The sequence below is a fragment of the Gallinula chloropus genome, assembly GCF_964237585.1.
Source record: "Gallinula chloropus genome assembly, chromosome: 3".
NCBI classification, from domain to species: Eukaryota; Metazoa; Chordata; class Aves; order Gruiformes; family Rallidae; genus Gallinula; species Gallinula chloropus.
In genome coordinates this window covers 62,509,435-62,535,832 of record NC_140087.1, presented here as the reverse complement: position 1 = coordinate 62,535,832, position 26,398 = coordinate 62,509,435, and the positions used below count along the sequence as shown (strand labels likewise).

At 40.8% G+C, this 26,398-nt stretch overlaps 1 protein-coding gene across 1 annotated transcript; it reads right to left on the bottom strand.

Moving 5' to 3' along the window:
- Positions 1-27: 27 nt before the first annotated feature.
- KCTD3 (potassium channel tetramerization domain containing 3) lies at positions 28-26,398 on the bottom strand. Its single transcript, XM_084261227.1, has 18 exons — positions 26,298-26,398; positions 22,241-22,294; positions 20,797-20,842; positions 19,412-19,485; positions 18,912-18,970; positions 18,640-18,720; positions 17,778-17,918; positions 16,455-16,545; positions 13,954-14,144; positions 9,967-10,082; positions 7,254-7,341; positions 7,002-7,118; positions 5,736-5,906; positions 4,460-4,615; positions 3,404-3,500; positions 1,822-2,006; positions 1,580-1,718; positions 28-1,297 (listed from the first exon to the last, which is right to left on the bottom strand). The coding sequence occupies exons 1-18, from the start codon at positions 26,369-26,371 to the stop codon at positions 712-714; spliced, it is 2,466 nt and encodes an 821-aa protein (XP_084117353.1). The 5' UTR covers positions 26,372-26,398; the 3' UTR covers positions 28-711.

Genomic DNA, 26,398 nt, shown 5'->3' with positions numbered 1-26,398 from the left:
CATCTCTGTCCTTTTTCCAGAGGAAGTGACAAGGAAGCTCTCAAGAGACTGGCAGTTCTGTGGATTCTGCCAAGCATATTTTTATGCACGTGCTCAGTCACAATCAGCAAAACCCATCATCCGACACCACATATTTTCAAAAAGCACAAGCAACACTCCTCTGGCAATTTATTTGGACTAAGAGGCAAAATAATACGCTATTTTGAATAGCTTCCTCCTTAACCTGCACAAAACACTTCAGATTTCAGACAGCAGCATACGGAGCAAGGTTCCCATTCATAAAACACAACTGCAGAGGCAGCCCCGTGAATGAGGTGAAATTCAGCCAAGACAGCAGCAGCTCTGCAGAGCAATGTGTGGCTGTGTCTAAAAGGCATCTTCCACTGAGCAACCATGTATTCCTTTAGCACCCTCCCTTCCCCCAAGACAGAAATAATCACAACATATCACATGCCTGACCACGTTTACGCAATTATGCACAACAATATTTTGGACCAAGTACCGTACTACGTTTTGTAGCATTACATAAAGCCACTCTTTGGTGGAGGACTTTTCAAAGGTTTGGCAGCAGCCATGTACTTTCTTACAACCTTACAATTTTCATTCTGGGTATCACAAAGTCCCATTCAAGAAACAACCCACAACACATACTGTTATGCTTGCCACCAGCCAGAGGGCACCCACACCTCATCTATGCCACAAGTCACATTTTCACAAGCCGTAGTCTTGGCAGGATGAGTCGTTCTTCCGGTGACGTGGTGAAGCAGCTGTCTTCGTAGGTGATGGAGAAGCAGCACCAGGTGGCTCAGGCCCACCTTCAGCAAGGACAGGTGCAGAGGCCAGGTGAGGCACTTTCTTCCTTCCCAGGAAACCAGCTCCTTCAAACCCCATTTTCTTTTTGCTTTCTGCTTTGGTTTCACTCTCCTCTTCCAGTCCTCTTCTTTTGAGATCCAGAGAGCTCTCTGGCACACGGTGAACCTCTGTACTGCAACACCCGCCGCCTGCATCTGTCATGCCCGTGCCTCGTGCTTCAAGTGCTGTTGTCAGGACTGCCTTCCTCTCAGCTGCACTGCCCTCAGCCATTGCCTTCCTGGCCTCTGCCTGGCTTGAATTCCCATTTGCAGCAGCTGCCTTTTCTGTTGGGCTCTTGCTGGATAAGTTAAAAGCCTGGAAGTCCCGGTAACTGTGAAAGCTCTCTGTCCGCCTTGCTCTTGCCAATAGCGGGCTCTCTCTGTACGGCCGCACAGAGCCATACGTGGCTGTTTCATGGATTGTTTCATGGTGCTGCAATTGGAGGCTTCAAAAGAGAAAACCAACAACTAAGGATTTGTAGAGCAGACATTAGCCTGAGAATAGCAGCCAATTTTTCTGCACACCCTCCTCCCACCCACCACTGCAACCCCCACAGAAAGGCTCCCAGATCACTTGCTTCAAATTCCCATAGTATATTTTAATCCACACACACATACAGCTGCAGAAACTGAGGCTTATGTGTGTATAGTTGAAGACACTCAGGACACAGATTCACAAAGGGCAAAGCCTTTGGTGCCTGCAGCTGGCACCACCCTTGCTGACCTACCTGGAATTAGATTCCCGAAGCCGGTTTGGCTGAACTACTGAGGTGGCAGGACTGATGTTGGGTGTGGCACAGCGAGATGTACTCAAGTCACACTGGTCAAGCAACTTGAGCAGCTCTTCCTCTGTGGGGCCGCCAACATCTGAAATAGACTGCTTTTAGTGCTCAAGTCCATTTGCTGTGCTCCTGTATATGTGAGGACAAAAAAACCAAGCGCACCAGAGTCCTGTCATAACACAACTTACCTTTATCCTCACTCTTATTAACCATGTCCATAGCTGTGGTCAGGTCCCACATTTGGATGCTGCCATTTGAATGGCCAGTGAAGAGGTAGCGGCGTGGCCGGGAGCCCATTCTGCTGGATCCTTCGCATTCTCGCACAGTAAATGATGAGATGGTAGTGCAGTCAACTGCCTGGATCTCACAGATCCTACAGGAGGAGACCCCCCAAGTTACCAAAACAATTGCCCCAGCACAGCTTGGCCAGGAAACTCAGCACCGTTTTGATTTTCCAAGAAGGCAGCAAACTTGCCATCAAAAAAGACCTTTGTTCCAGAGAAAATTCCTTCGCTTACAGAATGCCATGTTGCTCAGCTGCTGACAGAACCATCCCCTCCCATCCACCTGCAGTCTTGCTGCTTGTTATTTTTGTCAGGGAACCCACCTCCCTGTGTTTGATGTCCACTGTCGTTTTGCAATGATTAGAAATGTAAGGCTCTCACAAGAATGACAGCAGGTGAGCACCCCTTCCTTATGCTAGACACTCTAGGAAAACAACCTGCAGAAATGGCACATTTAACCATATGAAAGAGCTGAAAAAAAATTCCTAAGAAGATAAATCTGAGGTTATCTGTACAGGTAACTTTTGTCTTATGGTAACTGCTGTATCACTTGACCTGGCAGCTCTCCATTGCTTTTTGCCCTTTATTTTAAAAGCTTTATTTTAGGGAGTGAGAGGAAAAGGACTCCCAAAACTAAGCGTCTAAGCCAAACTCCACACCAGAACCTCACATATTCTGGATAATTTCTTTTACTGACCCCTTGTATTGAGCTTTTTACCCAGAAAGTGACAAAAGTCATTTTACAAAACTCTCCGCTACATCCATATCTAGCCTGAAGTTAGGGGAAAAAACCCACAGGCCCATCAGTAATTCGCAGGGCTTCTGACCTCGATTCAGATGCCAATAGCGTTAAGGCATCAATGTTTTCACCAGGTTCAAAGTTATCAGGCAAGAGATGCAAGAACAGTGAGAAGCATAGAACTGAGATGCACCACCTTTGCTGATCTCTGGCCATCCTCCTAGCCTAGCAGAAAGAAAAGCAGCTGTGGTTACTTGGCAAGTTTTTTACTACATTGGTAGCACTTGACTGTGAAGTCAAGGCTAAATAAATAATCATTCAGCTGACCTAGAAGTGAGACTGCCTTCTAAAGGCTTGAATTATCTTCAAGGACAAGTGCAGAGGAAGAGGGAAGCTGCTTCCCTGTCTGCCTCTGTAAGCAGCACAATCCCTGCCACCAGAAGCTGCAGCACTAGTTTTGAAATTTAATGCTAGCATGGTACCATGGCTGAGAGTTCCACAACTGTTTGTTTTGTGTGCTCAGCAGGCCAGCCACTTCAAGTGACTCTCCGATACCACGTTTTGCAAAATGCCATCTGGTTTCTAGGTTTCACAAGATCATGAAGTAGAGTAACTCACAAACTAGAGTTCAGCCAGAGCTGTCAAACACCACAGAAGCTTGCTAAGTGCAACTGCATGCATCCCCAAGGGATGGGAGACCCCACCACCCAAACACTTTCCCACTTGAAACCCCAATCGTGGAGGTACCTTTTCCCAGTTGAAGACAGCCTTACAAATAGCTTATTAGTGATGGGAACAACTTTTTGGATAAACACCTGTTGATCATCACGTTCACCAAAGGGTCCTAAAAGAAAGAAAGAAAACCAGATCATTTTAATTCCCTCACCTTCATCCTTACACAGTCCCTAAGACCCAAACTCGTATCAGTATGACCACTGCAATTTTCAAGCATCAAACCAGGGAAACAAAGATGACTGACAGCTGTAAGTACCATCCAATAGTTGGAAGCCTCTGCAGATAGAAATCTTTTTTTGTTACTTCACTTTAAAGGACACCCATTTTTGAGGTTTTTTGCATCTTCCTGGAGGAATTACTATGTCAGCACAAGCCCTACATTAGGCCTACATAACAAGTACTTTATTTTGCAGCTCCTAGCCGTCTAAAAAGGCTTAATCAGATCCTTTGCCATAGTACTGACCCACCCTGTGTTCACAGGACATTCTATTCATCAAAGGTTCATCTGCAAGACTGACTACAAAGGAATCTAGACTACCTGCCTACCCATATTCACTGGCATGCATTCCTTCAGCACCTTGTGACAGCAATGTGCCAGCACCACTTGCCTCTGCAGTTTCAAGGCTTCACTAAACTCTGTCACAACTTCAGATTCTTCTAAGAAATTTTCACATGTGCATCATTTAACCCTGACTGAACAGTGAACTGTGATTTTCACTAAACCCAAATGCTGCTATGCTCATCTGCTTTAATAAAGTCTCCTATGCTTTGTCATCTTCTAGTTAAACTGAAAGTGAAATCAGACAGCAGTTTGCTCAAGGAAGGAGCATCTGTGTTTGGAAGTTCTCTCTCCCTTTTTCCCCACCTTCAGAGTAACCCCTTTAAGTGTAGTCACAAGTACCAAGTATTTCCAGGAGAACCTTACTGATCCCTGCCATCTTTTCAAGGGGAGAACAGCTTTTAAGAGCTCACACCCATCAGCTGACTGGCATGTTAGAGGGTCAGAGGTCTGTCAGACCTTTGTGAGACCATCGAACGTATGCACAGCACATTTGAGAGACATCCTACCAATGTCGTTTCCAGAACAGTAACTGCCATGACTCTCTGCTTCCTCCAGGGATAAGATTTTGAATGATGCAAGAGGTGTTGAGCCTGGCTGAGTAGAAATCATGCCCCGGAACCGAGTCACAGTCCATGTCCGTACATGGTTGTTATCAGCACAAACTGGAAAGGAAGAGATGTAAAACAACATTCACAAGGGATGACAAAACTTTCGAGAAAGTCCTCTAATGATTTCTGCACAACAGTTTTTCAAGACCGAGCGATCAAGCAGAACTTAATCCATGTCAGGTCACACAGCACCTCCAGACAATTTGCAGAATCCCAGAATGGTTGGAAGGGACCTCAAAGACCATCTAATTCTAGCCCCCATGCCATGGCAGGGGACACACTCCACAAGACCAGGTTACCCAATGCCCCATCCAACCTGACCTTGAACACACCCAGGGAGGGAGAATCCACAGGTTCTCCGGATAACCTACATATCCAACATTCCACGCACTGTTGCTGAAAGCCTGCTTTCTATTAGATCTTCCTACATACAGATGTGCCCTTTCCTGGCACTGAGGATTTAGCACTAACTTGCAGGATAACAGATGACCTCTGCACTGCTTGTTTGCTGTATAACTGGATATTGCGATTCCTGCTCTGTTTTAAAAAGGATCTGGGATACCAGCAGAAAGGTGTTCTCTGCCATGCCCTAATTGTTGGATTCTGGGTGAAACACATTCTTACAGAGGAAGGAGTGATTGATCATTTCCTGAAAGCAAGGCACTTTCCTGAGCATAAGACAAGACAAACAGGCTAGCACAACAAACACCAGGAGAAGAAACGCAGGCAGCACTTTGAAGCCATGGGAAGGCTTCTTCTAGGGCCCAAGAGATGATGCATATTCTGCTGCAATCCAGAAAGCTCCTGAGAGACTGTTAAAAGATGAGGAGTCCTAAAAGACCTGCCCACAACAGTAAGACTTCACAGGGATACATTTGTTTACAAAGTCTTATTTCCACAAATGACAATCTTAGAATAAGACACAAACTAAGAATTAGTTGTTCCAGTGTCTGGTCAAATAACACCAAGGCCTTTTAACTCCTAAAGGCTTTAAAGAATGCTTACTCTAAGAAAGAGGATCCAAGCCAGTCTAGCTCCTTCTCCGCCCTAAACGAGTCCAATTCGTTTCTCTCACATGCAAACAATGCAAGTTATAGAGCGATGCCTCCAAATACGTCATTCCTCAGGAGGAGGGGAGAAGCACCAATATGAATCCGTGAATAGAACAGATTACCTGACACAAGGTGTTTCTCTGAGAGCATGATCTTTGTGACAGGACTTCGGTGAACTGTGAAGGTCTGAAAGAGCTGAGGCCCGGACCCAACTGTTTCAGGGTGCTGTACAATCACCCTCACTGCTCCAGAGCTGGTGCCATATGCAATCTCAATCCAATTGCCACTTACACCTAAAGGAAGCAAGAACACATTTGTTCCCCCAGTAATGAAAGGTTGCCATACTGGAGCCAGGGTACAAGGCAGTAGAAGACTCTATTTCCAAGCTTCTACAGTAAGATAGGTATTTATTTAAACACTTTTTACATATTTTCCCATGAACAGAGAGCACTTTTTGCCCCTAAAAAAAGCCCCAACATTTGTTCCAATTCCACACTACACTCTTCAACATTGTCTGAATAACAGCATTCTCTCCTATTCCCTCCTCCCTTCTGGAAATGAAAGAAGAGATGCATAAAATCACACACCATGAAGTATTTTGGCACTCCTCAGTGATACTGTCAATATCACTGCCACACATGCCATATAATGTTTATTTTTTCTGCCTTAGCAGAAGGCAAATGGGAAAGCAAGGCAAAAGCAGGGAGAACTATAGGTAAGAAGGTCACTGTGGTATCAGTGTGTGGTATCAGTGTAGGTACCTGAGTAAACCTTTCTTCTCACCTTGAGGTTTTTTTGGGGGGTTGCTTTGTTTTATGGTTTGGCGGGTTTTTTGTATCTTTTTTACCCTTAATTTAAAAGATAACTGCACTGGGATTGTGAAAGGGTGTACAGATGCAGTAGTTAAACATCATTTAACTGCATATGGAAATGATTTTAGAGTACTGGTTATAAGGTTAAGAGCAACAGCAAGGTTGTATCTCCCCTCCCACCTCACCACAAGCTATTCCAATAAATACAATTCATAATCTAAGTGCATATCTCATCTAAAAGGCTTAAACCCAGCAAAAGTACACAATGCACAAGCATTAATATATGATGCATCGTGTTACTACACTATGAATAATGCATGACATACAAGTATATGCACATATACACATAACTACATGTACCTATTTATACATATGCATAGATGTAAGGGGAAACAGTTACACCTACTGTTGATCATTCATTTGAAGATGAATAAATGAAGAAAAATTCGTTATTTATGTTGAGGACTACCTTGTCTGCTTTAACCCTGCTATGCAGCAATAGAAGTAGTTCCTTTAGGAAAAAAAAAAATCCCATGTCTGTAAGGGGTCCTCACTGAAGAGAAAGAGAATACTGACTTGTTTTAGGTGTGAGGTAGACACTGAGTGCTGTTATAGCGTCATTGGAGGGATCGTGGTACAATTCTGTCACTAGAAGATCATTGTCTTTCATTCGCAACGGGAACTTCTGCATGTCTGTGGGGAAGAGACACTTGTTTATTACTATGGACAGGATCATCCCAATACAACCTACACCACCTAAAGAGTTTAAGAACAAAGCCACTCAGTACCACATCCTTTTTATTCAGCCCTGGCCCCCGCATTTCTTACCTATGTAGTAGATAGAGCCATTGTTACAGCCCAGCAGCAGAAAAGACCCAGCAGTATCATAGCTTGTGATAGGAACAACATCCTGAACCTAGCGCAAACAGAAAGGAAAAAACAAAAGCAAATCAAGAAATTAGGTTGCTACTTTTGAGATCTCAGTTTTCAGACAATTTCAGTACATTTTGTTGAAGAACACCAGAGTTTGGTACTGGTTGGAAGCTGCAATGTATGCACTTGCACACATAGTGGCATTTTAAAATTACTACTGGTAGATAATGTTCCTCTACCAAACCGCATCTTAAGTCACGGAGGTCAGCAGAAGCACGCTGACGCCTTAGCACAGCTGCTCTGGAAGAGCATAAAGGTGAGAGCATTGCAGGTAAACCACATCTTCAGAACAGGATTTTTTGCCCCAAAAAACATGCAAATTAAGTGTATTCCACACTTTTCTGTCCTATCCCTTCTTCCCTTTCTGACAACTCCTTAAGGAGTTGCTGGACAATGGAACTAGATGTTGCCTCCCTAAGCCTCCCTTTGCCCACAGTTCCCGTGTCCCTCTGCCAATCTCTAGCAAATATATAATGGAGAGCAAGTCTTGTCCCATCACCATTTCCCACTGCCAATACACATCCAAGGCAGCCCTATCACATTTACCGAACAGTCTACAACTTAAGCTGAGGGATTAAGAATGCCCTCTCTTTGCCCTCCAGGATCAAAAGGTGTGCTTATCCCTTCAGGTGGGACAGAGATGTCAAGCATGATGATATATATATGGTATGATTCCCCATCTCAAGCAATTCTTTTTTGCTTCAGCCCCAAGGAAGAAAAAGCCAAAAGCTATTTTATATAGAGGATTCAAACATGGACAAAATTATATAATTCTTCCTGTACTACACCTTACACTCAGTCCATTAACTGGACACTGAATATTAACTCATGGACATTTCAGCCTAAATTCTTATCTTTCTGACCAGCAGCATCCTTCTGATTGCTTTGGAGATTTGCAAAGTCATCTGAAAAACATCTACAATAAATTTAAGTACTAGGAAAACCACCTCAGGTAGTCTGCTCAAATCTCCAAGATGGGAAGAAAATGCAAGAACCAATTAGAGGCAGAAATCAGAGTTATATCTTCAGGGTGTAATACATCTAATACAAAAATCACAATGTAAGGAAGTATAGCTCTGCACATAACTAAGCCTCCTTAACGTAGAGCTTACAAAATTCAGGAAAGAGAGCCTAAAAAGTTCTTGGTCTGAAATGGGTCATTGGCACAGTCTGTTTCTCAAAACCTCTCTCTGCAGCAGGTGCAATTACATCCTACATCCAGAGCTATGGACAACTCCCTGAAAACATTTACACAAATATCACATTCTCATAAGGAATTTGAAGAAGTACAACCATGCTACTTAGGTTTCTATGGGCTTCTTCTAGAAGAACGTGTTCTAAAGGAAGATGAAGAGCTACAGAAAGATGGGTTCCTTTTTCTGCTTATTAACAAGAGCCTGAGGTCCAGAAAGCACCCTGAAACTGGTTGGATTAAGCGTTTTCTTTTTGTTTTGGTTTTGTGGTTTGGGGTTTTGTTTGGTTTTTTAAAGGGAACTATTCTCATCCTTGAGGAAAAACATAATTAGCCAGAAAGCTTGTTTTTATTAGGACATCCCAGCATATAAGCCCTTCTTAAAGATTTTGTACTGTTCAATAAGAAATGCTTTCACCAAAGGAACAGTCAGTCAAACTAAGGAAGTATTAATGTGATCAGAAAGATTTCTGTCTCTCCTCTGGAAACAAAGATGAATGAGACATCAGGTTTTATTCCTTATGACTTGCTCCTTTAGAAAATACTGTCAAACATCAGCTCGACACATAGCATTAGGTTGGCTCTTAACAGAAGATTTTGTTAGGACATCAGTAGAGCTTTAAATAGTGTTTTGTTTAATTCAAGACCATACTAACTGCCGTCCCATGCTTATTATCCATGTCATTTGTTAGCAGTACTGTTGCTTAAGGGTTGAACCAGAACTTGGTCAGCAAAGAGTGCAGGAGCCTCAGGTCTGTTCTGCTCAGAGAGATTTGCAAGGCAATGTTGGGATTTTTATGCATCCAGGTTTTGTGCCACAAAGACATAAATGTGACTGGCTGTGTTACAGGCTTTGTTATTCATGTGATTGTTTGGCTGTTTTCTCAGACTCCAAGGAGCTCTCTATTTAGTACATATTCTGACAACAGGAATAAAGTCAGCGCAGCCAGAAGCATCGGCATGTAAGGTGGACACTTATTTCTGCTGAAGAAGCACCTCTCATCATAAAACAACTTTTGAGATCCCCAGACAGCCTGCTTAACTTGTTTTCCTCCTCCTCCAGAGAGTACAGAAATTGCTGTCACACATTCCACAAAATTTTTATTTCCTATAATCCTAGTGACTTGGTAAAAAGTTAGTAATCCACAAAGAAATTTAAACAGGTAAACACATTTATTATTCCAAATCATATTATGTCCTTTTATTTAGAAGCCTAAAGCACGCTTGGTAGGATCACCAAGCAACTCAGTACAGGAGTAATACTCAGGTAACAAGGTCGCAAACCCTGTAACGCAAGTCAGGGCTAAAAACCCTGTGACAGGCACGTCGCACACGCCTTCAGCTTATTTTCTCTCTTTTCACTGGTAAGACATACCTGCTTATTAAAAGGGGTGTAGAAAATTGAATTGAACACACCTGCCAATGCTGAGTCACAGCGTTCCACACTCCCACTTTCCCTGTATGGCTTGTAGCCACCAGCTGGTTGCCAATGAAGAAGAGAGCATCTACAGGGACTCCAAGACTGAACACTCCTACAAAAAATGAAGAGTCTATGAAGCTCATCTAAAATAAAGAGAAAAAACACCATAACAATGGAATCTCTCTACTATTATCATATGTCACATATCACATTAGCAAGTAGAGAAAAGCAAAAATTGGGCGTGCAGCGTGCTAGGTGAGGTACCACTCAAGCAGCAAACCAGGTTCCATTAAATTAAATGACACCTCTGATGATGCAACCATTACTTGGGAAGGAGAAAGGAAGCAAGAGAAGGAAGAAGAGCCCACATGAAGCACACATTCCTTATTTTTCTACAGGAATCAAATTTTCAAATGACTTTATATATCTTAAGGCAGGCATTAAAAATAAATAAAAATTCTATTACAGTAAGCAAGATTTTTTTTTGTTGCTTTGTGTTTTGAGGTAGTTTTTTCCTCTGACTATTATGTATCATTTAAGAAATAGTAATTTCATGGGGTTTGTTAGACATGTTTATGTCTACTAGATTGCAATTTTTTTAAAAAAAGGCAGTGGTCAGAACTTGTAATATTTTAAGTCCAATCAAACAGACATAGTCTGAAAGTGTATTTTAGAAACTAAATATGGCTACAAGATTTCATCCTTACTCTTGGAAAAACAATGAACAATGTAACACTACTTGAATACATTCAAATTTCCATTTTAGCACAAGTACCTGAACACAGAAGAATAAGCAGCCTGCAAAAAGCTTATTTCTTTCTTTCTCTTTTCATCTCCAGGTCTTGAAGTTTGGTTACAGTCCATGGGTAGAGTACAGGCTATTAAAAACTGAAACTATACAGGGAAGCAGTTTCACCAATCATCACATACTGTTCAAAATCTAGAAGACTGCAGCAAATGCTCATCTTCCACATACAGCAAATGTGGCATCATGAACACTTCACTTAATAAAAAAACCTCACCAAACACTGTAGAACATGACAGGCACTGATGACTAGTTATAGTAGACCTTAACATCTGAGCTTTTCCACAAAATCTGTCTTCTCTGTAGAGCTTCCCTTTCTCATCATCGATCCAATATGAGTATTTTTAATTGAAGTGCAAACTCTGACAGCATACTACATTTTGTACTATTATTGCACCTTGTATTTAAAAGTTGCAGCAAACTAAAATGGTCTGAAATCAGTTCCAAGTTTGACAGCTATGAAGTCCAGCAATCCAGCCCTGTAAGTAACTCAGTTTGTAAGTAACTAAAGGTTAAGTTCTACCGCCAGTAAGTACAAAAGTCATCACTACCGGGGGGGGGGGATACATTACACAACCAAGTGTCAAGCTTCACTCACAAGTTCCCTATTGCATACTGCTCACTCTACATACTGTTTTTACTCCTTACTAATACACTTTAACTACGGCAGACAGCTGTCTTCAAAACAGGAGTACCCAATAGCTGGAAAGTTTGCCAGCATTGTTTTTGAGAAATCCAAATGAATAGTGCAATTCCCAACCAAGAAGCAGCCCTGTTACACCCCCAAGAAGGGACCTCAGGAAGCTCAATATATACTTATGTTTTAATTAGGATGCTAAACTGTGTTCCAAGGCACAGTACAATCATTCAATGCAGATAAGATTCAGCAGTACAACGCACATGAAAAAGGCAATAATAAAGAAATCCACAGAAACAACTAGAATTGATTACTCCAGAGAAGGATGAGGTTCAAGGAAATCAAGGAAGACAGCTTGAATGGTCTGGAGGAATTTGAAGTGTCAGTCCTACTTAGGCTCAACAATCTTGAGACCCATCCACAGGGGAGACAACGTTATATGTAATGACAGGCTCTTGTCTTAAGGGTCCCTCAGTAAAATACTGCTTACAGCAGCAATCCAGCAGCAGTGTCTTATGTAAGTAATATTGAAAGGCAAGAGCGCGCTCTGGGAGAGCTCTATCACAAAGATGCCAGCCCACACAATTTTCTGAGGATGGTGTCACCAACGACTGCTTCAAACACGCAGTTTCGTTCAGAAGATGATAGCAATGTACTGTGCCTCTAACCCAACGCAGGACTGCAAGCATTTATCACTACAAAGAAGCACGACCGCTATATTCAAGTCGGTATTATTTAACACAAGAATATTTTATTTTTTTAACCAAGCAGTATAACCGATCATCCAAAAGAGGAACAGTAGGTTTTGTTCCACTGTTAGTCAGACTAAAGATTCAACCCTGTAGGCACTTTCTCTCTGCTCCCCTGGGCCCCAAATGGCATTTCCTTTGTTTCACAAAGTCACTTCCATGCTGTATAGCCGTTAAGCCAAAGCGCTTCCTTCAGTTTTGTTGCCATGTTCAGTCACAGTCCAAGTTATCAGAACCTTATGACACTGGAATATTTTAGAGTTTTTATTTGAAGTAAAAGTCCACTTACAGTTTTTCCCCTCTCTCTGCACTTAATTTCCAAAAATCCAAGACAGTGCTTCACCTACCTTATTGCAAATCCCAAGGCAACACAAGCAGCTAAGTTGAACCAGAAAATGAAGGAGAAATGTAATAGCACTGTGCTGAAAGCAATGCCTATAACAGGAGTACAGCTGTCATGCTAACTCTTCCTTGCCTTTAAGATTTGGTCAAGGGGAGCATAACAGAAGACAAGGCTTCTCAAGCATAGTATTTACTTCCCATTTAATAGATATTTCTCCTTCAACCTTTAGATATACCTTTCAGATTTACCTTTTTTATTTTTTTTTAAATACAATGGAACCTCATTTTCTGTTTTGCTGACATACAAGAGAGCAGTATACAGCTGCATTATCTCATGCAAAACCTTTAGCTCTCCCCAACAATCTGAATTGGTGCTTCTACTCACCCAAGCATGAACTAAAGCAACCACCACTAACATAGTTAGAAATTGCCTGAGCACCTTTCAAGTAAGCTCTTCAAGTTTTGATACATGGAATTTGGTCAGTTTGACTTTAATGAATGACCACGTTAATTGTTATGATTTCAACTATGGAAGTACATCTAATAACAATTCTGCACTAAGTTTCAGAGAAAAGTATGCACGTTAGAGGACTGCTGCCGTACTTCGTTAGCAGTATCCACTGCCAGAGGTACAATATTATTGGCCTAATAATGATTCAAACACCAGGGATTAGGCTGGAGGAAGGTCCTAATGCTGTCCCCTTCCCTGCCTCCCAAACTCACTCTATACTCTTGTTCAAGTGAGCCAGACAAGCCATCAGATAAGTAGTAAGGAATATTTACTTCTGCAAACATCATCTTGCTGTTTTCTAAAGCACCCCTAATTGCCTGTCCTTGTGTGACAATTCATATATGCTATGGGTAGTCGAGTGTGCTTTTTCCTACCTAGACACCCAAGTCAGAAAATTAAGATCTTTTAGTTTTCCAAATTCCATTTAGGAACTACATTTGACAGAGAACCAAAACCTTCACATCATCTCTGTGCAAAAATACTGCTTTAATAATACAAAGGAAAAGAGCGCACTCAGCATCTGTAGCTTTCCATCTCAGAAACTTAACTTCATTGGTCCTATGGCCTAGTTTCAAATGCAAGTACAGAGAAAAGTTTAAGTCTAATTTGCCTCTTAACAGAAGAATTCAAGCTGAACTGAACACTATTAGTCAGTATCTGTTCAGCAAACAGACTACTTTACGAGTCATCTTTTTGGTTTTGTGAAAGGATTCCTCTAACATGACAGAGAAGTAAGTTAATATGCTCCAATACATTGCTTAGTGTAGCTTGCTTTGTCACTTTGTTAAATTGATTACCAAACACTGGTGATCATACTTACCTCAAAATAAGGTCCCAGAGTTCTTTGTGGTTAAACACACACACACACACACACACACACACACACACACACACACACACACACACACACACACACTATCAAAACAAGCAATTAGTTACCGATTTCACTGCCACTGCCACCATCTTGAATGCTCCACAAGATTATGCTACTCTCCGAGGCAACTGCAACCATCTTATCCTTGTCTCCATGAGGTCCTCCAACCACCTTCGCGTTGAGAGCCACTCGCTCAATTGTCCAGTCCAGGTAGGGACTCGTGAACACCTGCTGCCATCCAGATGATTCCTTAATTCTGGAAGAGGAACAGGGAGCAGAGGTCAGAGATTCCCAGACAGACATCTCAGTCTAAGCCTGAACCAATGTGGTTCATGCAGCCAAAAGCTTGGGCTACCCAAATGCAGAAGAATTAGGTCCAGCGTAATAATACAGAAGAAACCCCTAATAATTCTACAGGCAAGGTGCCTTACATGTCACGTAAGACACTCAATCACATTCTAGCATAAAGCTGTGCTGTGCAGTCACATTTTCTGTTTCTGCTGTACTGTAAACAGACTACATTGGATTGACTATAAGCTTTATTTTTCAAGAATCATTCACCTGTGCAGTTTTAAAGACTGACATGATGTCAGAAAAGCAAAAATTACCCCATTTAATTTCAGGTAGCAACCTAGAAGATACTTTCCAACTGAGCACAGTAAATCTACACAGCTAAGTTATATGAATGTTCTCATGGAAAGCAAAACCTTATCTACAGTAATTCTTGCCATTCTTTCACTTCAGAATTGTATCCTGTCTGGAGATGAAGCACCACATCTCACTGTGCTCTAACCATATAGTATGCAGAATAAATTGTAGTGAAGTGACTTAAGACCAGGACTATAATATCCATAGGCCTTTAAAGCAACCATGACAGTCTCACAAGCTATATTATCAAGTTTTGAAGACTTCTACCATACTTCAAAGAGGAAAAAAACCCCTGCTATCTTTAGGATACAATGTGCTTTACTGTAGCTTTTTAGTAAAATAATCTTAAGTATTTAAATAATACCTGTTACAAGCAGCATAATAGAAAGTCACAAAACTTAACATCTGAATGTTTTTAATTTCTTACTGCATGGGATTCATTGTCCAGTCCACTACAAATCACCACTTAAGAGAAGTGATTCTGGCTAAAGTTCAGATGTTACCCTTACAATAAAATAATCCTCATAAAAATCTTAAAAATCACATAACTTGACTGCAGCAAAGCAGAATATGAAAAGTCTATTAAAATTTGTGGGTAGAGGGAAGTAGTATTAAGCGTATGCTGTCTCCTCGAACACTTCAGGACACTCTGGGCAACTTCTCTTGTTAAGCAATAAAAAAATGTGCTAAGATGCAGCAGAGAGGAGAAAAAACTTCTGCAAGTTCCAGAAGAAAATAAATATTCAAATCAAGACAGGACTGCTACCTTGAGACACTATAAAGAGCAGCACTTTAAATCACTATATTGACCTGTGCTCTTCCAGCAACCACTCAAGTCTGACATGCTTCACCATAAGTATCACTAATGACTTAAGTTCAATGGTAACAAGACTCATTAAGGAGATCACCAAGCAAGAAAAAGGCAGAATCTTTCACTTAAGTGAACTAGCATCCCAGGAAAAAAGCCAAAGAAAAAATTCTAGGCAGGGGAGGATTAGCACAAAGACAACTGCAAATCATCACCTCTTTCTCCAGTCAGACCATTAAGCACAGTTGAAAACAAGACCATTAAGTAGAGCAAGAAAAGCCAGATTTAGTGTAAATTAAAACAAAATAAATTGCAGTGGTGAATAGAAGAGGCGAGTTAGATGTAACTTCAGTTATAAAGTTTAAGCAAGTAAATTAATGGTTTATATGGTATCAAACTATGACTTCAGCTTGGCAGTAAGGAAAGAAGCTATTCACATCGTATTCTATTCTCCCTTCCGTTTCTGAACCACACTACAACAGCAGTGTTTGTTTTTGCCAACAGCTCTTGTTAAAACATTACTTTTCATTGAAAAGACAGTCACCAATTAAATCAATACCACCAGATGCGAACTAAGAACAGCTGCAGTAATACAGTGTTACTTATTTTCACCTGAACTTAAAAAATGTCCTGTCTGTTTACAAGATACTTATAAAAGACATTTTTCTGCCATCTGGGTGAAGTAGCAAGAGCTTAACAGTTCTAAGCCAAAAAACCCCTGAAGTTTAATACAAGGTACATCACTTACAGAACAAAAATCCTTTAACTGTTTCAAGTTCTGTGACAGCTGAGCTTCACAGACTGTCTTTAAACCCATACCGTAGGAAGAACTTTTTTAATGAATCTTTCTTTTCAAAGCCTGCTTTAAAATGGGCTTTTGAAGCAGTTAAATTGGTTTTACAACGGCATCAAGAACTGCATAATTTGAGTTCCTATCAAGCAGTTAATTTGCACAAGCAAAAGTGGCAATTCATATTTATAGGAACAGACTGAACACATGCAATCCACTGTCATTTCAGAATAAAACAAACTTCTTGCTTTGCACATAACAAATTATTGTGGGGTTGTTTTTTTTGATTCCTGTAACCTGACAAGCCACTGTATTCATACCTGTAGCAAACAGCAAAATGGGCATAGGCAGCAACTATCCAATTGTGGTGGCCAGCTACTATTAAGACTTTCCGTGGGTCCACAGGAAATCCTAAAAACAACAAAGCTGAAGTCAGTCAAGTGATGGGTATTGTAAGACGAGCAGAGGCACCTAAAACAGGATCAAGCTCTCTGCTAGGATATGCAACAGAAACTTTGATAATGAAGTTTCTCAAGACACATTTTCAGCTTGATTCCAGTTAACAATATTACTCCTGACAACCCTCATAACTATTACACTTCTACATAGACATTTTATCTTGGTCACTACAAAGCAAAGTATTCGTAACAACAGAGGCACGTACATGCCCCAGTTTTAAAGCCTGCCAATAGTAAATATTTGAGGACTGTTATCCAATAAGAAGAAATGCTTTCTTCTGTAAAAGTTCTTTCTAAATAGTTCATGCAACCTTGTATTATTGTTCCAGACTGTTGAGTTAAATTTCCAGTATCTCAGTGTACCTATAGCTCCTCCATTTCTTATCTAGTGGGAGCATGCCTGATCTGGTATGTACTAAATTAGGTTTGGCAGAAATGTCTGGATGGTACTGGGTATCAGTGGTTACGGTACCTCCCTAAGCTAGCTCTCAGACTTCATTTGTTACAGAACTAATCCCTAAAGACCACATCTCTCTCATTTTCCCCAAGACTGCCCTTTTCCAAACCTGCAACTCACAGGGAAGAGCTGTGAATTCATATTCAAGGATTATTTTTGTATTACCTGGATATGAGCCCAACTTTCAACATACTCTAGATTTTCCTAACACTGCTACAATCCCCATGATCATAGCAGTAACATGAGGCTTCTAACAGCATCATTTTGCTTATGAAGTCAAAAGCAGAAAAATGGCAGAATTCAAGCCTATCTTATTTAGGGTAAAACAACTGAAGACTACCTTTACCCCAAAAACTCGACTCTTGCAGGGCAAAAGAGGCATCAGGAGCAATAAAGAGGTGCAAGAACACAAAGGAGGTCCTGAACAAAAGTCCAAAGAGACACTGGTCAGTCTGTTTCCTATCAAGGCTTTAGTACAGTGTAAGACATTTGTCTAAGACTGTATTAAAAAAAGCCAACAACTTTGACTTGCCTTTCAGCTTCACATCTTAACAGTGCAGCAGTTAGCTTTAAATACTGTATAGGGAGTAGTGTTTAAGTAAAAGCAGCAATTTAAGAACAGGCAAACAAAGAATAACAGACCAAAACACAATAGAGTAATTCAGTTGTTACTTCCAGTGACAGTCATATTCATGATTTGTTTTGGTTTTAAAACTGACATTCCTCACCTAGCCTGACTGTGCCTTCCCCAGTGCCAGAAAGTGCAGGTTGGGCACCACCTCCATGCATCTCACTCTCAGAGCAGTTCTGACCAGTTCTAACATCGGTCGGTGGCCCAGCAGTATTATTTATTTTACGACTGGGAATGCCTATAAAAGAAGAGACATGTTTTGTTATACTTTATAAGCGTCAGCAACATAACATATAATCGTTCACTTTCAAAATAAAGGTTCATAATAGAATCATAAACACTTGTGCATTCTGACAGCAGATGATGAAATTCCTCTGCTATCAGAATTAGGCAGTATCATAACACTGAATCAAAGTATTTTTGCTCTCTACGTTGGTATTCACAGTTCAAGGAATCGCCTTCAGAAATTTGTCAACAATTGCCTAGATGTCCCCTAGACTTCAGTTTAACACATGAACTGTGCTTATCTCCACACAGAATTAAAAAGCTAACAAGTATTCAAGTTATTAAGGGAAGGTCATTTGAGCTGACGTGTCATCTAGAAACAGGGCACCTAAAATAACTGAACCTTCAAAAGGAAGGAAGCACTCCATGCTGATATCATTTAACGGAAATGTACTTGAACCTCTACTCTTGTCTACTACCAAGCACAGCCTGCTCATTATTAATATGCCAGCCCAACTGCCTAGTGCTCTAAAAATGCCATTCCATACAGCATGCAGAGAAAAGTTTTGGTTTTTATTCAGAGCCATGTTCAATTTAATCCTTCATTATAATCTTTCTACAGGAAAGCTGTCTCTGGACAGTTTGACAGCTAGAGTAACCAGCTTAGCCAATTGCCCCACAAACTAAAGCAGCAAGAGACTGCAAGCCACATCAGACCACAGATGTGAAATTACCTGGAGGAGGCAGGTAGCCATGGAAAAGGACGCTGCCACAAGATGAGCGTTCCAGTTCTTCACATAGTAGCAGTCTTCTCACTACCAAGGAAAACCAGATATGACCATAGCTCTGACTTCCCAGGAAACATTACATTATTACAAATAACCTCCTGAATCACTCTGAAAACCTTGAGGGTCACAACTGCCCAGGACTTGTAAGTGGGTCATTATTATAGTAATAAATGTGAGGTAAGCTCAAATTATTTTAAAAAAAAAGTTTAAAAAATTACCTAAAGGAGTGATTCCATAGAATTCAGCTTCATGCCTGAGGACATTGATACTCACTCCCCTAGAGAAAGACAAAACAAAAAACTCAGAGCAAGTCAATACCTTGAATATAAATACTTTTATATAACCATATATTACACAACGTGAACTTCAAATTACCTGCTTGCAGTTACTACCAAATGCATTCAACATGTTGATGTTTGAGATTTCAAAGTGATTTTAATATGAATTAACTTTCATTAAAACAAGGATACAGAAACAATAAAGAAATCCATTGCCAGCAGTGATTTAAAGTGTAAGCATCCACTAACAAAACAGAACGCTACCATGTCTGCTTCCACCAAACCACACACATATTTTAGACGTGGCCCCCAAATCTACCAGGGAGCTGAGTAAGAAACTAGACACCCAAGTAGCTAGTGAAGGTAGTTCAGTTTTACTTAAAGTTTTTTAGTGCGTCTCATCAAATTATTTTTCAGTTAAAATAATTAGAACTTCTTACCGTAAGTCTAACTCCTTTGTGCGAAGAAAATTTAAAATGGGTGCAAATGCTGCTGGATCTCTATCAATAAATATCTGCAAAGAAAAATTGCTGTGCTGTCAGCATTATTATGGAGCAATCATCAACTAAAATGTTGGGTTTTTTTATGCTGAGCACAGGAAAGAAGAGTTGAACTTAAGGCAGTCAACAGACAAACATAACCCAAAGTTTTTGTGCCACCCCTTTGCTTTCATTATTCTTCTAACATATACTCACCATTCTTAAGACATATATTCTGCTGCAAACAGATGGCACTTAATAAACGTGTTCTTTAGGTTCTAGAGTCTCCACAAACGTGAATGGGTATTCTCACTTTGTCATGTGTTTAGAATGTAGAATGTTTAGAAGATTAAAGATTTTTTTAAAAATGAAGTCAGTTACCGTTACAATTACTTCCACGCTTTTAGCAAAGTGCTTGTGTGCCTTACTATCACCCAACAACACTGCTGTAACTACAGCTTTGCATTTAAGAATGTCAGTGACCATTTTGCTATACAAATTTGCCAACAAAAGCTATGTTTCCATGTTGTGATTACTCAACTACATATGCAATACTATATAACTAAAACTACCCCTCCTCCTCTGCAATACAGCAATTAGCAGCTCTTTCGGATTAAAGTACAGTTTCTGTCTTTGCCTTGTCTGTACAACACAGAACGAGCTCAAAAATATGCACACTGTTCCAGTCTTGTTTATTTTGGAATGAAGATGAGAACCAAGAAATCCAGATATGTTACTGATTTTAATGAAACTTTGGAGACCAGACTGGTGCCAAGACATTCAAGTAGTTACGTCTACAAGACCTTCATTCTGTCCTAAAGTCTTTGAAATATTGACATAACCAAATTAAATACGCCCAGTCATTCTGCTGCTGAGTAGCACTAACATTTCTGCAACTGGGCTTTGATGTAAGAAAGAAGATAGTGTATTTTACATCAAATCAAATACATGATGACATTTTAAAACTCTTTCAAAAAGTCCAGCATTTTCCTCTTACTGAATTAAGTGACAAAACGTGAACAGATGGTGAAGTCCAATTGGCCACTACCCCTCATGGTTTCTGAAGCAAAGATGATGATGTGAGCATTTTAATTGCAGGCTTCTGAGACACTACTATTAGGGGTTATGCAATACAAGAGTGACAGAGAAAACAGTGGGAAAAGTCAAAACGAGTTTTAAAAGCTCAGGAACGTGAATGTTGTTAATTCATTTAGCCATTTATTTCCCATGCTTTTAAAAACAGCTGACTCAAGTAGCATAACTCCCATTAGCACCCACATTGAATACTCTTTAGGAGAGAATCTAACTGAAAGCATTAGCAATTTATCAGTAAACTTATTACTCACAGCACCAGTTTCATCCTTTAGTGTTGAAATTCTCCCACTCAGCAAACTGAAATACAAGAAATCTTTGTTAGAACCCCCTCCCCGAAAGGTGTTAACACAGAGACAAGGTAACGCCACTCTTAGTCAGTTTGCAGATTGCATTTGGGTGAGACTGTACAATTGAGCAAAGAAAACTGCCTAGGTAAGGCAGAATGCTGGTAAGGGTGAAATATCTCTACTAAATAAAGCAGTAGTGCATGCACACCTAGGAAAGGCTGAGTGCTGCGTCATAAGGACCTTCATATTCCTAAGAAAACAAACAGAAGGCCTAGCTGGAAAGCATGGAAAAGTTTTCTCAGGCACCCACAGGGCTGCACAGTCTGTAACAATCTACTAAATCAGTAAAAGCTGCTGAAGTAAAAAGGAGTTTACAATCCACTCTGCAAGAACTTCCTGGGCAAGAGTGGGGAGGATGAATTTTCACACCATTTTACTTCAAAGTTTCTCTCCCATTAGATCAAAGTGCTTTTGCTCCAGATCAGTAAAAAACACAACACCGAACTTTGTTTTACAGATATGAAGCAAACTAACTTATGTCACCAGTTTTATTTCAAGATTCCATCCAAGTCTGGGTGACAATTACCTCTGAGATCTCCCAGCACTAGATGCCTTTCAGAAGAACTTCCTTAGATCAGGGTTGAGAGACTGGGGAATAGCAAGGGACTTTCTCCTATTGCCTTTCCTTCCGTACTTCAAAGAAGGTGACATTTCCTTGGCACTCCACTTATTTGAACATTTCAGTAAGATGGGAGCAAGTAATGCTGCCTATGTCAGCTGCCAGGCTTTTACTGGGAAAGAATTCTAAAGTACAAATATTAAATACAAGGAAGAAAAACGGCCAGCCTTTGTGTCTTCTCTCATGTGCCTGAGATTAACTGTGGTGGTAGAGGTACAGCAACTACAGCCCAAAATTTCTAGGATACAAACAATAAGCAGTACAAGCTACAGAAGCAGCAACAGTTAGCAGAAGGATGTTCAATAATCCAACTGCTCCTGTATCACAAATTAAAGCCCTCAAAACTTTTACTAAACAAAAAGTACAGCAATAATTATAAAAAAAGAAATAAAGACAATGCTACTTTTTATGGTCAGTAAAATCACAAGTGGCAATATGATAAAAAAAGTCAGTGGCACATCCCTTTCCTGCAGACTTGGACCCTTATTTCCACAACACCCCATCTCAGCAGTGACAAGTCTTCAGCACATATAAGCTGCCACAGCATCATTCAAAAGATGCCTTTTCGATAACAATGTATTTCAAAATAATCTGACCCATCACTTGAGACAGGGTAAAAGCATTAAGGAATAAAAACACTATTTATGGCATAAATTAAGAACTAGAACATACATAATTATTTTAATGACTGTTAATTTGTTTTTGTTTGATGTGATATAATTCACATACCTAGAAAAAAAGGAGTCTGGAATCCACATCAGTGTTTGCCTTGAAGTGCTGAACCTAGGAAACCAAAGTTGTAAGTTTACAATTAGCTGTAAAATTGGAAGTGAGTCTGCTTTATCAGAATTCTTAGATTTATCCTACAAAGCTGCTGTCAAAGGTGTTTGGAAAGTTTGAGATCATTTAAACATGTGCACAAAATCAAAGAGGTTGCTGATTCTTTGCAAGAATTACCTTCAAGAATAAAGCAGGAGTATGCAGTGACCCCAGAAGTGTCATTTTTCATGTTTGTAACACACTCTCCCATATTGATTTTCTCATACTTTAACATTAATGCTTTAAAAAAAAAAAAACAATAAACCTAAACCCCCAACTTTCCCCTCACAAAAAAGCACCCACTAAAATACAAGTTTATCAACAGCATGCTATAGTTGTTATTAACTGCTCTTAAGACTCAAAAAGACTGCAATGAAGCCCAAGTTAATATTTTACAGTAACTTTAATTATTTGCCATTTGGCTACTTGGGCAATCTTGGGCAGGGGGTGGTGGTGGTGAAGCGTAACATTAATGGTTAAAAAAAAGTATTTACCCTGAGTAATATTATGAAATAATACAAACTAAAGTTTTATATTATGCCAGACCGTATTCTACATAATTAATAACTATGATCTCTTTCATATTTCTGGTTTTGATTTAGCATGAGGGAAGACAACTGGACTGCCAGCTTAGACAATGAGTTCATGAAGCTTCACATCAGCTCTCAGACTGAACATATCCTCCTACTAGTAATGTGACTAAGAAACCTCTGATGACCTCTTCATTAGTGAAAATCAAAAAAAGGAATTGCAAAAGAATTCCATGACAACCTGTACTGAAGTACAGGAATACATTACAAAATATTTTTGCAAAAAAACCCACCCTTAAACATATCTATTTTTCACTGCTTACATTTTCCAGTTTCAGAGAAGATGTAAACAAAAAGCATTATTTTATACCCCTAAGAGGCAGAAACACAGAGGCTATATGGAACTGTCACGCCCCCACAGAACATGGATTGTTGACTACAGGCATAACAATGACAGATCTGTTCTTAACAGAACATCTACAGCATCAGCGTTATAAGCACAAACATGCACAAAACCTTTTACACACAAAAAAAAGAAACAGAGAATCTAAGGACTTTGCTATTTAGATGGAAAGTGACTTCAAAGTACATTTGCAGTATTGCACAGCTTTTATCATCAACAATATAGACCATTAGCCTTCTCAACTTTAAGAGTATGGTAGGATTAATTAAACTATATTATCTGCATAATAGAAAACAATGAGGTACATTCATTTTGTCAAAGATTAAACCAGATACTGCTTGTAACTATGGGGATAAATGCAACATCACCAGTCAGTCTTTTTACAGACCTTTTACTGTCTGGTACTTTAAATACTTTACAAATTTCAGTTGTTTTTGTGGTTTTGGGAAGGAAGAAAAAAAAACACAAAGAAAAACAAAACAAAACCCAGAAAGCTAGTGGACTTACGGTTTCTCAGGAAGGCATGTACAGGTAGAAAGACCTATAAAAAGTACTAGAACCACACCTAACTATCATTTTCTACAAGCCTGAATGTTGAATACTAAATTAATTCTGAAGCAATAAAGAAGCCTGATGAGACCATGAAGACATTGAGGATCCTTGAACAGATGTTTGATGTTTGAAGACTCAATGGTACTATCTTCGTGAAACACTACAGCACCATTTCTGATCTGAAGGCATGTTTGCATTTAGGCATGTGAGTGACAATCAAACATTAAGAAGTGTCAAGACTGGTGTTTTGAGTGGCTGGGTCCATCCCGGCATTTCCTAAGTCAGTTAGATAGCTGAGCAGCAAAACATTTGGGACTAGATGTTCCAGAATAGCATGCCACAGAGTAAGCAGGACAGGAAAACGAGCCATCAACCGGTTCCACATTCATCTCCTTGCGATTCTGTCAGTGGGTTTAGATAGCACAAGGATTTTCTGGCTGTGATTTATCACTATGGTACCAGCTCAGTACACAATACCTTGTACTCACATACACTTCAAAACTATTAACACATACACATTAATCTATGTAAACAATGAGACAGAGTCCTCCTTTCCCCGCTGCAGGATGAAGCTTAGCTAGGAACACATACATGGGCAGCTAACATGCAGTGGTCAAACAGACACCATATGAGGAAAATTAGACAAACCCAGTTGAATATCCTCAAATGCTCTTAAGCAGGTGTTAGCCTGCAGATATTTTAAAGAAAATATAGGCAACTGGAAACTGGCATGCTTAAGTGTCTGTTACGAAACAATTTTTTCATAGTCTATTGAGCTTGTAACTCCTGTCAGGCAGAGGAGAACACTACTTTGCTTTTCTCATACAACTCACTAGAAACCTGAAACTCTGTGAACAAAACTAAGAGTTTCAGGTTTCTAGTGAGTGCCAGGAACTAATGAAGAAAGGAAATGTGTATAATATTCTCCCCCACTTGCTGTCCAGTCCATCTATTCCACTGTCAACTTTGAGTTACCTGCCTTTGCAAGCTGAAAAAACTGACTCAGATATATTTTTCAAATTTGAGCACTACAGGGGAAGATGAACTTGCAAAGACCAAGACCTCTTACGCAGAGGTACTACTGAATATCTTCTCCCTATTAAGTGGAAAAAGTCCATGCAGACATTTCCTGTTACATCCAAATGGTATCTTCGACTAGACCTTCAACTGGAAATGGAATACATAAAACTGTTTTCCTTATTCTTCTTACTTCTCGGCACAAACAAGCCCTCTGAGAATGTGTATTTCTTTCCTGATTCATGCTCTGTACATAATTCTCTGTCCATCTTACTTCTTAAATGCCTCTATTCAAAATTGTCAGTTTGAAGCACCTTCGTGATTTCACCCGTAATAAAAGCCTGAAAGATGAAACAGCCTATAATTTCAGAGACAGAGTTCACTGAAGAACCTCTTTCAGTGTAGCACAAAATCTGATCCAAGCCAACACCAACGTTATCATGAAAGCATCATTACAGCAAGTTTTGCCTATGCAAATTACAAGCAGCTTCTCTAGGCTGAACCAGGATCGTAATGTCTTATTGTAACAAAGGAATTCTGCATCAGTTTTTATGGCCTCCTTTAAGAAAGGTTGCAACATACAACTCTTAGGAGAACAAGTTCGTCTTCTGGGTAATGCAAGAAAAACCTTAAAATTGTAGCAGCAGTTCCTTATAGCTGGCTCCACACTGCATGCAGACTCAGGAAGACACAATACTTGAGTTTCCACGAGCTACAGCGATGTGAATGATTTCATGCCTGACCATTTTGACAGGAACAGTTGCACTATTTATCACAGAGAATTGTGGGGCAGCTGCGGTCAGGATCTAGCTCAGCCAGCCTGCCAAAACGTCTACAGATGCCATATTCCACACTTCCAAATGCAACACAACTCTTTATTCTGGCTGTTAGCAGCAGTATCATCTCAAGCTTTTTAAAGCCTTAGTCTCTGAGGCTGCCAGATCAGCAGATCGCTAGAAAACTATGGATCTGGTGGCAAAACAAGGCTCTCGGGCACTTACCCCCGAAGAAGCAGGAAACCCAGAGAGTCTGCAAGACACATTTCATTACTGGAGCAGGCATATAGAAAGCCCAACCGCTGCAGGCAGATACCACTCAGGCTGCCATCACTTCTCGTGCCGCCAGTTACCCCTGCAGCGTGCTGGGTGAACCTTTATTAAGGCCCTCCCGAAGGCAGCACCAGGTCCAGACCCCGGAGCCCCGGCGGACAGGTCCCAGGCGAGCCGGCACCGCCGCGCTCCCGGCACGGAGCTGCTTCCGGCCCAGCCTCCCTTCGGCTAGGCGCCGGCCGCAGGGAGCGCGGCTCCCCGCGGCCCCCCTCGGCGCTCCCCCTCGCTCCGATGCCCGCCAGTACACTGCGATTACCGCCCGCTGCCCCGCGGGACCGCAGCAGCCCGCCGGCCGGGCCTGCGGCCTGTCCCACTCGGCCCGCCCTCCCGCCCGCTACCCCCGCACCGTGGCTCACCTGGTGCCGCCCACGTTGAGCTGGATGATCTCCCCGCTCCCGGCGCCAGCGAAGGCTCCGCCGTTCCCCGCCATCTTCCCCGCCGCCTGTTCCAACCGGCG

Coding starts and splice junctions, on each gene's coding strand:
- KCTD3 (XM_084261227.1), bottom strand. CDS start 26,371: ATGGCGGGGAACGGCGGAGCCTTCGCTGGCGCCGGGAGCGGGGAGATC. Junction 20,843..22,240: donor CCAGACTCCTTTTTTTCTAG/GTATGTGAATTA, acceptor CTTGTATTTCAG/TTTGCTGAGTGGGAGAATTT. Junction 14,145..16,454: donor CATTTTGCTGTTTGCTACAG/GTATGAATACAG, acceptor TTCCTCTTCCAG/AATTAAGGAATCATCTGGAT.